This window comes from Arvicanthis niloticus, chromosome 12, assembly GCF_011762505.2.
Source record: "Arvicanthis niloticus isolate mArvNil1 chromosome 12, mArvNil1.pat.X, whole genome shotgun sequence".
In the NCBI taxonomy this organism is placed as follows: domain Eukaryota; kingdom Metazoa; phylum Chordata; class Mammalia; order Rodentia; family Muridae; genus Arvicanthis; species Arvicanthis niloticus.
This window is the reverse complement of record NC_047669.1, coordinates 77,357,074-77,370,114: the sequence shown is the minus strand read 5'-3', so window position 1 is coordinate 77,370,114 and position 13,041 is coordinate 77,357,074. Positions and strand designations below refer to the sequence as shown.

Genomic DNA, 13,041 nt, shown 5'->3' with positions numbered 1-13,041 from the left:
TAGACATAGTAACTCGCTTAAGAATTTAGACAGAATTGCATAGTGTAGTGTGAAATGGGAGATGTATACGTGAGCATTGCTGTAGGTACAGCCGTTAGTTACTAAAACTAATTTACTCAGCTAGAGCGATGGCTCATGGTTAAAAGTTTTGGCTGCTCTTACAGAAGTTTCTGGCACCCACATTTTAGCATCATGACCATCTGTAACTTTAGTCCCAGGGGATCCAGTGCCCTCTTGTGCTCTCCACAGCATGGAAATGCAGGCATCCTTATTCATTTGGAACAGTAAATAAGACTGTAACTTAGAAGATAACAAACAGGACAGTTGGGTGATGCCTATGACCAAGAACCGAAAACAGCACCTGCTACAGCAAGCTTGGGTTTACTAAGGGCTATAGAGTAGAAAACTAAAATATTCTTGTTTCAGGACCACTAAGAATTGACATCTGCTGTTACATGTAGGGCTGCAGAGGTGGCTCAGCAGTTATGAGTGCTTGCACAGGACTGGAGTTTGGTTCTCTCTACCATGTCAGGCAGTTCATGAGTAACCTGTCACTCCCAAATTGTACGAAACCCTCTGAGCATTGTATGCATATCCTAACATATAAATTAAGATAAAGTAAAATCTTGATATTTGATACTTCCCTATCCTATTATTCTCTGCTGCTTTTATAGATCTTTTAAATATTAATCCGTAAGTCTTTCAATTCTTTCCTACTTTTGTCATCTGGAATATCTTAGAACTCTTATATTTAGTTTAAAAACATCTGTGTGTATGGATATTTTATGTGTGTTTTATTTACTGGTATATCTGTGCACCATGTTTGTACTGCCCATGGAAGCCAGAAGAGTTGTTGAGTCCCCTGTGATTGGAGGCTACAGATGATGTGTGCCACCGTGTGGGTACCAGGTGCTGGGACTTACACTTAACTGCTGAGCCATCTCTCCCCCTTTATGTGTTACTTTTTGAGAGCATGAAATTCATATGTGAATTGTCATTTTAAAAATAGGATTACCGAGATATTATAGACACTCCAATGGATTTTGGAACAGTAAGAGAAACACTAGAAGCCGGGAACTATGATAGCCCTGTGGAATTTTGCAAAGACATCCGATTGATATTTAGCAATGCAAAGGCATATACACCCAACAAAAGATCAAAGGTGGGTAGTCTTTTTCTGTGCCTTATTTTAATTTTATTAGTTTGAGGAGAAATGTGTACTTTGGAACTGATTGGGACCAGTGTTATTTGAGAATATCAACAGAGGTGTTAACGGGTTGTGGAGTATAAAGTTGTACTGTTTACTACTAGTTTCTGGAAGGGGCGTGTGTGTGTGTGTGTGTGTGTGTGTGTGTGTGTGTGTCTGTCTGTCTGTCTGTCTGTCTGTCTGTCTGTCTGTCTCTGTATCCTGCCAATGCCATTGAAGCAAAGAAGCTATCCCTCTAGTCAGGGGTGACACTCTGCCGGTGACCTTTGATTATTAGTGAAAACCTGTAACAGACTTACTTTATAATTCTGTTTTTCTTTTTTACCTTGTAGATTTATAGTATGACCTTGAGATTGTCTGCATTGTTTGAAGAAAAAATGAAGAAAATCTCCTTTGATTTTAAACTTGGTCAAAAATTCAAGGAGAAACTTCGTCGAAGCCAAAGATTCAAGCAACGACAAAACTGTAATGGTGCTGTTCCAGTTGGCAGGAGCAGGAGGTGAGAGGGCGTGGCATCCAATGTCATTGGTTTTTAACTTAAGGTGTTTTTGGTTTTTTGAGACAGGGTTTCTCTGTGTAGCCCTGGCTATCATGGAACGAATTCTGTAGACCAGGCTGGCCTCGAACTCAGAAATCCGCCTGCCTCTGCCTCCCAAGTGCTGGGATTAAAAGTGTGCACCACCACTGCCCGCCGAATTTAAGGTGTTTTTAATTGTGCTAAAAAGTCATTTTTGGAGTACTGCTCTACACTCGGAATTTTTATATACATATCTTTAACTTCAGAATCAAGAAACCTGTTTGTGGTTTTTTTGTTTGTTTGTTTTTTTGTTTTTTAAACAGAAACCCTATATTGAGGTGTTTTATATTTCCTCTATTTCGATGTCTAGTTATAAAAGTGTCTTGAGTGTCCTGTCAGGGCTTTCATGGGTTTTTCTTGCCCTAGTTTAAAGAATTCTTTTAAAATGCCTGTAAACCAGGCAGATGCACCAACATTAGACTTACCTGTCTTTGTGTCCTTGGTGGTGGTTTTTAATTTTACCTTCATTATTGAAGGATTTGTTTGTTTGTTTGTTTGTTGTTTTCAAAACAGGATTTCTCTGTGTAACCCTGGCTGCCCTGGAACTCATTCTGTAGACCACGATGGCCTTGAACTTAAGAGATCCTCCTGCCTCTGCCTCCCAAGTGCTGGGATTAAAGGCATGCGCCTCTCCATCTGGTAAAGGTAACTTTAAAATGTTTCTCAGATTTTACTTCTTGGTACTTCATTCTCATATATATATATATATATATATATATATATATATATATATATATATATATATAAAATATATGGTGGTTTTCACTGGTGTCTGGTGCCGTTGGACACTAGGATGACATCAGATCCCCTGGACCCAGGGTTACAGAGGATTGTTACCTGCCAGTGGGTGCTGAGAGTTGAACCTGGTTCCTCTGGGAAAGAAGGCAGTATTTTTGACCATTGCATCCTCTCTGCAGTCCTGAACAATAATGTTGATGCATAGTGAATTCTTATACCTACTATGCTAGTTACTGACCTTGCTGAACTGCTCTTCTTATGTGTATGTTATTCTCTTTTAGCTGCCTTCAAAATTGGTTCTTCTTTCCTTTTCTCCTCTTCCCACCTCAATCTTCTCCTCACTCCCACCAGAGGAGTAGGTTAGGAGTTTATATTACTTGGGAGTTTATCCATTTCTGTGAACATTAATTGTGATTTGTCAAATTTGGAAAGGTTTTGATGTCCTGTTTCTTAAAGGATTTTTTTTCCCTATCTTTTTGTTTTCTTTCCTTCTCTGAGGACCAGATTTGGATCATTGGTTCATTCCTTCAAAATTGACTATAACTGTCACATTTAGAGTAAGGAAATATTTGCAATAACAGTCCATGCCAGAATAATATCAGTAGTGCATATTTTAGTACTTGGTTTATGTGTTTTTTTCTCTCATTAAGAAACAGTACAACGTGCTTTTATACTGATGTTCTCTAGCCATTTACTTTTCTGTTTTATTAATAATTGTTTCTCTTGTTTATACTTTTCGCCAGAAATGTCAAACAGAAGCAGTTTAAAGCTCAAACAAAAGTAATTCCACAGTTGATGGGTCCTCCTTCTCAGTCTACCTCAAGTAAGGTACCTTTGTCTGCAACCCGCAAGACAAGTGCTGGTGTCTCTTCAGGCTTTACTTCTGGGGACTCTTCAGATTCTGCAGGATCATTAGAAAGAGTGAGACGACCCAGAGCTGAAGCACTCAGGAGTGGCTCTGTGCTGTTTGGTGAGGAATTGAATGCACTCATCTTTGAGCACCCTTGTTTGTAGACTGCTAACTACTGTTGGGTCAGAAACTGCCTTGGCACTGAGGTCTAGACAGAACTTACAGAGTTTAAGATTTACATGTTTTTGCTATGATTGGTGTTTCACAAAGTGTGTGTGTGTGTGTATACATAATATATATATATATATATATTATGTATGTGTGTTATTTTTGAAACAGGGTTTCTATCTTTGGCTGTCCTATAACTTGCTCTGTAGATTAGGCTAGCCTGGAACTCAGAGATCCACCTGTATCCCAAGAGCTGGAATTAAGGGCATGTGCACCACTGCCCAGCTACAAAGTATATTTTAAATGACAACTGTAAAAGTACAGATAGTCATTTGACAACTGATACCCAGAAATACATTGTCACCTCTTTGGGCTGTTGCTGTTTTGATAACTATAAACAGATGCAATCCTGTATAGCTTTGTGCAGTGAGGGTGCTAGTCCATCTGCAATGCACTGTGTTTTATGTTGAGAGTAAGTTATGTAATATCATATGCAATATCAGATTATCATATTGCATTTAGTGTTGTTAATACTATTGAGAAGCAGATCCAAAGATTGGGAAGAAAGTGGCCTGTGGAAAAGGTCAAGCTGGTGCCCTTACATTCCAGGATGTATGGATGCATACTGAGTCCCCATGTATGTAGGAATAGGAGACTGGGAGACCTTCTCTGTCTTAGGATTTATTTTGCTGTGATAATACAGGCAAGTCTGGTGGGGCATGTTCAGTTAAGGCTCTCTGTTCTAGTACACTTCACTTCTTGTTTGCTTGTTACACAGATACATCAGTGTTCAACTAGAACCTTTTTGTTTTTCTCATTTGTTTCTAAGATGGCATATGAATATTAATTTCACAGTGTAAAACAACCCAACTTTTAAGAAGTCTCAGTAGTCTTTAAGCATTCAAATACTTCGAAAGTTAAGATTCTTAAAATATCCCATCTCTTTCAGAGTTCAAAATCTGTAAAATCTCTAAAGTCTCTTAACTTTGGGTTCCTGTAAAATCAAAAATCAGTTATATCTTGATGTTCAGTCCAAAGCAAACCCAAAATTCCCAGTGTAAAAGGTTTAGTGCTTTATGTCTGGGGTGCATTCATGATTCTCTGAGCACCAAAGAAGCCTCTGCAGTACACAGAGCCTGTCCTCCTAGGCTCAGACTAGGTTCACTCCGTAGCTACTGCTGTTTTTGGTGGTCTTAAACTATAGCTGCCACACCTTCACCAGTGGCTTCTTTTGCGCTTCCTTATTCTCCTGCCTCTGCCTCAGCCTTGGCTGAAGGCATGTGCTTCAGTGAGGGATCATTGCTGCGGTATAACAACCTAGAGTAGCTTGTATCAGTGAGGGTGTGGTGGTAAGAGATGCTGCGATAAGAGACGATGACCCAGAGCAGCTTTTAGGAGGGAAGGTGTGTTCTCTGTGGGGCACTCAGGTCATCCTCCGGCTCTGGGGGTTGGGAGTGGGGAGGCTTAGTTTTAGGAATTGATGGAGGAGGAGTGCTGCCTACTGGCTGGCCCTCTTTACTTTGTTAGCCTGCTTTCTCAGGAGCCCCACATCAGTCATCAATTAAGAAAATTCCCCACAGTCTTGTCCACAGGGCAGCCTGTTTTAAAGTTTTTGTGGGATTGGAGATATGGCTCAGGTAAGAGCACTGGCTGTTCTTCCAGGGGTCCTGAGTTCAGTCTCCATCTATAATGAAATCTGGTGCCTTCTTTTTGCCTGCAGGCATACATGTAGACAGAACATTGTATACATAGTAAATAAATAAATCTGTTTAGAGAAAATAAATTTTTGTGTTTTCATTTTTTTCTGTATTCATGTGTACTACATAGATGTCTGGTGCCCACAGAGGCCAGAAGAGGTCATCAGATCCCCTGGAACTGGAGTTACAGGCAGTTATGGGCAGCTGCCATGGTAGTGGGGACTGAACTTGGGTCTTCTGCAAGAGCAACAAGTGCTCTCTTACTGATCTGTTTCTCAAACCAAATATAAATTAAATTATCAAATACAGGACAATGTTTGCTTAAGTGGGTATAGATAGGAGTCCATTTATTTATTTATTTATTTATTTATTTATCAGGAAGTGAAATGGAAGATTTCTTAGCTACCTCTTCATCTTCTTCAGCTTCAAATAGTTCAGAGGAAAGCAAAGTGAGCTCTGGACCTCGAGAGTGCTCCTTGCGCAGTGGTGTGTTGAGAAGCAGCAACCTCAGGGTGACCAGAACAAGAGCTGCTCGGAGAAAAGCTGGTCAGTGAGTGCGAGTGGTCTTGATTTAACTAATCATTGTTGATTGGCATGATTGAATTCATCTAGATGTGGTATTGTCTCTTAAGCTCAACACATGGCATCCTTACAGAAGCATTTGAAATCTTTGTATGTCTGGTGTCACCTTAGGAAGCTGAGGCAGGACAGACAGTAGGAAAGAGGCCCGAGCGGCCTGCATGTGTAGCATAGCATGACTGGACTAATCGTATTACTTTATTTATTTCCAGGTTCTGTTTCTTTAGAAAATGGATGTGGCAGAAAAGCCACTCGGAAAAGAGTCTACTTAAGTGATTCTGATAACAATTCAATGGAAACAGATGAAACTCTGAAAAATAAGGCTGGAAGCAGCCGGAAAGTTCTCCGGAAGTGTGCTGCTGTTGCTGCTAGCAAGATAAAGCTGATGAGTGACGCAGAAGATTCGAGCTCAGAGAGTCCCTGCTCTGGGCGGAAGCTGCCACATCGAAATGCGTCGGCTGTGGCCAGGAAAAAGTTGTTACACAACTCTGATGATCAGAGTCTTAAGTCAGAGACTGAAGAACTGAAAGACCAGAACCAAGCACTGTTGATGTCCAGTCCCCATGCTGTCCAGAACAGCATCAGTGACTCGGAGTCAGACAGTGACTTGCGAGTAGCCCGGAAGACCTGGCATGCTAATGGCTGCACATCCCACACTACAGCAACATGCAAAACCAAATCTCGTCCAATAGAGTCTTCTGAGGAAGATTCCAAATGTCATGGATTGGATCATGGGCCCAGCAGCACTACCAACCCTTCAACATCTGGGCAGAAACTTGGGGCAGATAGCATCTCTGAGGAAGCTGACTCTGAACCAGAAAGCAGTGCGTTATGCAAGAGTACACATTTGTTTAAGAAAGCCAAGATCTTGAGTGATTCAGAAGACTGTGAGGAAAAGTCTGGAGAGAGGAAAGGTCCTGAAGCGGAAGAAAGCTCAGTTTCTGAAGCCTTGAGGGAAGCCGCTGTTGCCCCCCAGTGTCTGTCACATCATGGATCTGAGACTGATATGGATTCTGATGGCAGTACAGTGAGAGAGAAATCACACAGCAATGTGAATGGTAATTTTAGACCCTCCCCTGGTCACTAACTTATCCTTTCCTCCTCTTCCACAGGATAATGCTGTTCCCTCCTGTAGACTTGATTTAACCAGCTATTCTTACTGGTTGAACACTAGCCTTTTGTTTGTCTTTTCTGTTCTCGTGCTTAGTGCCTCATCACTGTTAGTCACTGAACAGTCAGTCTTGGCCTTAACTATTCCATGAAAGATTCTACTTTGAATATTGGTAATGGGCATTTTATTAGAGATGAGCATTTGGGCACACCATAGTAGTGACTGGAACAATTTTCTTAAGCTTACCTGTTCACATTGTCTTTGGTGAGGATTGTGAGAGTTCTTAGTGGGGGAAATCACTGCTAAGGACCAGCTTATTGTCTGCCATCTAATACAACCTCACTATGTTGATAAGAAATCTGCATTTAAATTGTCTTAAATGTTAAACATTTAATTATTACTTTAGAAATTCTTGAGTATTAAAAGAGTACTCTTAATTTTTAGATTCTGTATCACAAGAGAATGGACAAAGAAAGAAAGTTTCCCGGAAAAGATTGTGTTCCAGTGACTCGGAAAGTAATGTACAAGTAATCCCGAAGTCACCCGAAGACAAAACCAGCCCCTTGAGGGTTACTCGAAGTGCTAGTATGGCTACTGATAAAATGAAGCCCACAAGTGATGCAGAAGATGTCAGCTTAGAAAGCACATGTACTCGAAGCAAAAGGAGAAGGAAAAAGCCTGTTGGATTTGTTTGTACCCCAGCAAAGATGATGCTGAGCAGTGAGGAGACACATGCACACGTGCCAGAGGAGCCGCTTGCCTGCAGGAGTGAGCTCCCAGAGCCCGAACACCAAGGTCGTGCAGAAAATGCCCATCAGGCTGCAAGTACAGACTTGGGTTCTAAAGGGAGTGCCAGTTTTGAGCAAACAAAAAGCATACAGACCAGGCAAATGGGCGGTGTCTGCATAAGGCCACCTCCTAAAACCCCAAGCTCCTCTGTTGGGCCTTCTCAGGAAGATTCCAAAAGCCACACTCTGGATAATGAGATTAGCTCGTCTTCTGAGTCGGTTTTGGCCCAGAAAGCTACTGTAGAGAATAACTTTGAAGAAGAACTGAACTATGGGTTAAGAAGGTGGAACGGCAGAAGGCTCAGGACATACGGGAAAGCCCCACTCAGTAGGACAGCACAAGTTACTACCAGTCCACAGGCATCAGCAGAGGCTGGGGTGAAGAGAAGGAGAGTACATCCTGAGGTAGATGGTGAGGACATGCCCGGACAAATGGGCAATTTAGGATGCGGACCTGACACCAGTCCCAAGTCATCAGACTTGGGCTCAGTAACTGAATCTGAGGTTGACTGTACCAATAACACAAAAACCCAAAGGAAGAAGAAAAGGAAAGGGAAAGCCAGAGTGCCTGGCGCAGGTAAACCCTCCACATCTCACCCACCTAAACCTGCACGACATCAGAGACAGAGGAAGTGTCCTAGGTTAAATGTGGATGACAATGACTGGGAGGATTTGGACTATGCAAAAGCTAAAAGAGTTGTTCGGCGCTCAAAAATAAAAACTAGAAATCAGGGTAGGAGAACGGTGAGATACCACGATGGGGAAGACGATAGAAGCATAGAGAGCACACTGGAGCTCGCTGACCGCACCTTACGACCTTGAGAGCTAGTGTGCTCAGCAGACTGACTGGAGTGCACTGTGAAAGCTGGCTTACAATTCAGGGAATATATTTATATTTTTCTATGAAAAGTTATGAATGTGACTAAATCATGACTGTTACTTTTATTTGCACTTGCTGGTTTTTGAAGCAGCATTCAGCACAGGTGCCAAAATACGCTTCATTTTGGGGGCAGATCTACTTTGACAGTATTGACTACACACAGCAAGAGTTGGGAGACACGTTCAACACTAGACAGCTGGGCTATCCAAACCAGTGAGCATTACTTTTGTGGTAGCAGTGTCACACAGCTACTTTCTGATTTTATCCAGAAGTGGTAGTTTCTAAACCCCTGCCATGTAATAGGAGAAAAACCCACGTGACCTATGTTTACAGAATCTTGATAAATATTATGTGCATACTGACATTACAATCATGGCAAGGGTAACCATGATTAGTAGGCAAGGCACCTACCACTTTTTTTTATATATATATATATATAAAAAATCCTTTCCCTGGAGACTTGAGTAGAACACATTATACCTTATATATTTGGTCATTTTTATTGACATGGCTTCTACTTTTTCCCCCCAAATTCTTTTTTGTTTTGTTTTGTTTTGTTTTTTTTTGTTTGTTTTTTTGTTTTTTTTTTCTTTTTTCTTTTAAGGCAAACCTGATGACTTTCATGTTTATAAACTTGAATTTATAAAGTGCTTGTAAATTATTTTACATGTTTGGAGTGCATATTTTAAAGGTCTAATTTGAGAATATAGTCATAGTATTTTCTTTTAGATTGTTTACTGACAAATTGTTGGTTTTTGTCCAAGATCTACTTTCCATTAGTATTCACCAAATTCTTGCTCTTCCATAATCTTACTCTGAAGTAGAGAGGTTTGTGTGCCTTAGATTTAGGGAAAGTGTTCTTTAACAAGAGTGTTGTGGGGCTAATGGTATTTCAGTTCTGTGTAGATTTTCTTTTGTCAGACTGTAGACTTGAGAGTGCAGTTGTAAATCCTGTCTGTATAGGGAGACAGTTGAGTGTCTCCATCCCTGAGTGTACTGCCCAGTACACCCTAAGCATCCTTTGCTTGGGACAACTGAGTGAATCTTTGTTATAGTGACCTCTAGTGGAAGAAACACAGTGATTCTGAAATCCTTTTGAAGTGAAGTGTCACATCATCCCAAATACCACAGAACACTTAATTTTTAGCCAGGGTCTTTTCTTTAATGGATTGATTATTTTTGGTCTGCTGGTGTAGCTTTTCCCAGTGAGTTTCTCCTTGAAAAGCATCTAATGAGTGAAAAGGGATGTTGTAGTATGGACACTTTGAGGTGTTTTTGACTTAATTGTGTTTGGTTTCCTACATGAGCCACTCTTTCTCCTGTTTTCCTGAAGTGGCAGATAAAGAAAAGCATGTGCTGCTCTCCAGTGTCCACTTTGTTCTCATGTCTCGTGGATTTCATTTGACATGGTAGGCAGTATTCTTTCTGTTCTCCTACAAGAGATAAGATGGTGTTGGACATTTCCAGCTGTGGTTGGTAGGCACCTCTGTGACTCTTGGGTAGAGAACTCTGTGAAGCTGCTTTCCATAGAGCTCTTACGGACGGATGTTAGGGACACAGACTGGGTCAGCTGTCTTCCACGATTGACTGAAACTGCATTTGACTCCCATTGTGTCCCTCAGGTTTGTAACTCCATGTTTACCATTATCTGCAAAATGGCACCCACAATTCCACAAGTATATGTGACGTGTACTCTTTTACAAAAGTTTGGGTTTTATACACAGAGCTGTTCTCATTTTGGGACTAAGTGTTAACTAGCTATTGACTATCTAGTCAAACACTCCTTTCTGACCCTTTGGTCCAGTTGTGTAGAAGCATGCTTGGTTTCATCAGATTAGGGTCCATCAGAGAGTGGAAGTGGACCTGCTGACCTTGTGTGTAGTTGACAGTGGCTCTCGGCTTGTGAAGAAGTATGTGTGGGGTTTTGCTCTTTTTTTTCTTTTTGGTTATGGTGCTATTTCTAACATTAACTTTGAATATGTGACACACTCCTAAGTACCATTACGGATGATTAACAATAGTTACAATGTTTACACTGAGCACTAGGTGTCTGAATTGCGCAGGGATTTAATGCACAGATGTACTTTAATGTTTAGGATCAGTCTGTCTTTTTGAGAAAGTTACAAGGTGAATGTGAACTGGTCCAGAAGTAAGTGCTCTAGCTTCTGTTGCACTTGAAGTAGTTAGTGGTGTATATGTAAAAGGAGCCTTTTCCCACTCTAGTTTTGTATGTCCAAAGTCCTGTGATTTTATTCATAATTTTTAAAAGTTTGAAGTATTCAGGTTTTTTTACTTCCTTTGAAAGATTACTATTACCAAGCATATTAAGAAAAAAAGATTTAAAAGGATTTTTTCCCTATATCTTATTTTAAAAGGTGTACTCACAATGTGTAGTAATTTATGAATAAAAAGAAAATGTATGCCATCTCCAGGTAATTCCTAGGGTGGTCATTGCTGTTTTGTTTTGTTTTGTTTTTTAAGTGGAAAACCTCTGATCAAATAATGTCTGAAGTTAGTGTGATCTTGGAAATTGTGATGCAGGTCTCCTAGAGAAGTTGGTTTTGAGTAAGAAATGTTTTTGAAAAGCGTTTCAAGGCCTAGAACAACTATGCATCAGGTTTATAAATTGGTCCATTCAACATCACCAGAGGGTTCCATTACAGACAGGTCCATACAGTACCACCAGAGAGCTACACTGCCCACAGTCATGTGTCACTATGCCTTTGACCTCATTTATGGCTTTTAGGGTATGGATGGGTTCACACCACAGTCCCAGTTTCTGTGGTAGTCTTTTTCTTAAATCACTGTACTGTATGATATAAAAATTGACCTGGATTTTACTCTCTTGTCACTACAAGTTGAATGTGATTGTGTCAACTAAAAAAGACATCTGAGGTTTGTAAGGGAGTAGAATGCAGAACATTAAAGATGCACGAGATGCTTCCCCTCCAGTGTCCTGATTCTGCCAGGAACAAACTCACAGGCTCAAGATGTGCTTTGCTTTGTTCTTTAATGGTTGAAGTAACCAGCTCCATTTTTTGACCATTAAGCCAGCATGTTTCAGATACCTTACAGTTATTACCAAGACAACAGGGTTTTCTCACGGTGTAGAGACCACAGTTAATTCCTCTAGTGTGCTGGAGTGTAAAGGCGCTTGTAGAGCCTTCCTCCTGTGAGTGACTACTGAAGTTTAGACCCTCAGCGTTGGCTGTGGAGAGCAGGGAGTAATAAAGTAGAAACCCTAATTGGCACCATAGTGGTTTAAATCTCTGCCCGTTCAGTGTTCTGTAATGTACTGACCAAATCAAATCTGCTAGAGCAAGGGGAGAATGAGGCAGTGTGGACTCTTAGCTAGGTTAGTTGTGAGTCCCACATGCAACTCACTGTCACTAAGGGGAGAACTAAAAAGTAAAAGAGTATAATGCTGGTTAACCTAACTAGGTTAGTTGTGAGTTCCATGTGCAGCTCATTGTCACTAAGGGGCGGGGAGTAAAGGGGATATGCTGGTTAACCTAACTAGGTTAGTTGTGAGTCTCATGTGCAGCTCATTGTCACTAAGGGGCGGGGAGTAAAGGGGATATGCTGGTTAACCTAACTAGGTTAGTTGTGAGTCCCACATTGTCACTGAGGGAGGACTGAGTAAAGTGTATGATGCTCGAGCTGTGTTGTGTGTTCTTACATCTTAACATTTTAAAATTCTTACAAGTCTTCCTAAGGACACCTGGGAATTCTCAACATTAAAGAGGTTTTTTGTCTTTCTTTTTAAAAAACAGTCTCTTGTATAATCTGCAAAGCTTGTGTCTAATACCACATTGATGGGAAAATTACCTCCTTACCTGGTGTCTTCTTGATCAAGGCTTCACTTCACCATTTTGTCAGTCAAAGCCTCTGAGTCTGGCTCCTACCGACTCACTGCCTCTCATTGACATTGTGAATGAGCGTGGCTCTACTGACGTTTTTTTATAGGTGGGCTTGTTACACTTCCTGAATATATGGTAAAGACTAGGGTTTTTTGTTTGTTTGTTTTTTGTTTTTTGTTTTTAAGGCTTTTGACCTTTATTAGTATTTTAAAATTTCATTTTATTTTATGTATATGTGTTTCCCTGCATGTATGTCTGCACCATGTGTGAGTACTGCCCCACAGAGGCCAGAAGAGTGGTAGGTATCAGATCCCCTGGGACTGGGGTTGATGGTCATGTTGGTGCTGGGAACTGAATCTAGGTCTTCTAGAAGAGCAACCAGCTCTCTTAATTGCTGAGCCATTTTCGAGACACAATTGTCTTGAAGAGTATATGTAGCCTTGGCTGGCCTGAAACTCACAGAAATCCATTTGCCATTGCTTCCTCAGTTCTGGGTTAAAGGCCAAGCTACCACAAGCAGTTTATTAAAGCCTTTGAATTGGCCAAGTGTCAACCTTAACTTCTTAATTTTAACATGGTCAATTAT

At 40.8% G+C, this 13,041-nt stretch overlaps 1 protein-coding gene across 1 annotated transcript in view; it reads left to right on the top strand.

Annotated features, from left to right (window-relative positions):
* Brwd1 (bromodomain and WD repeat domain containing 1) overlaps positions 1-13,041 on the top strand; it is a 90,714-nt gene that overhangs the window by 72,125 nt on the left and 5,548 nt on the right. The window contains exons 36-41 of the mRNA XM_034514781.2: positions 1,010-1,162; positions 1,540-1,706; positions 3,266-3,492; positions 5,616-5,783; positions 6,029-6,874; positions 7,372-8,292. Of these exons, the coding sequence (XP_034370672.1) occupies positions 1,010-1,162; positions 1,540-1,706; positions 3,266-3,492; positions 5,616-5,783; positions 6,029-6,874; positions 7,372-8,292 (2,482 nt within the window). The remainder of the gene's footprint in view (positions 1-1,009; positions 1,163-1,539; positions 1,707-3,265; positions 3,493-5,615; positions 5,784-6,028; positions 6,875-7,371; positions 8,293-13,041) is intronic.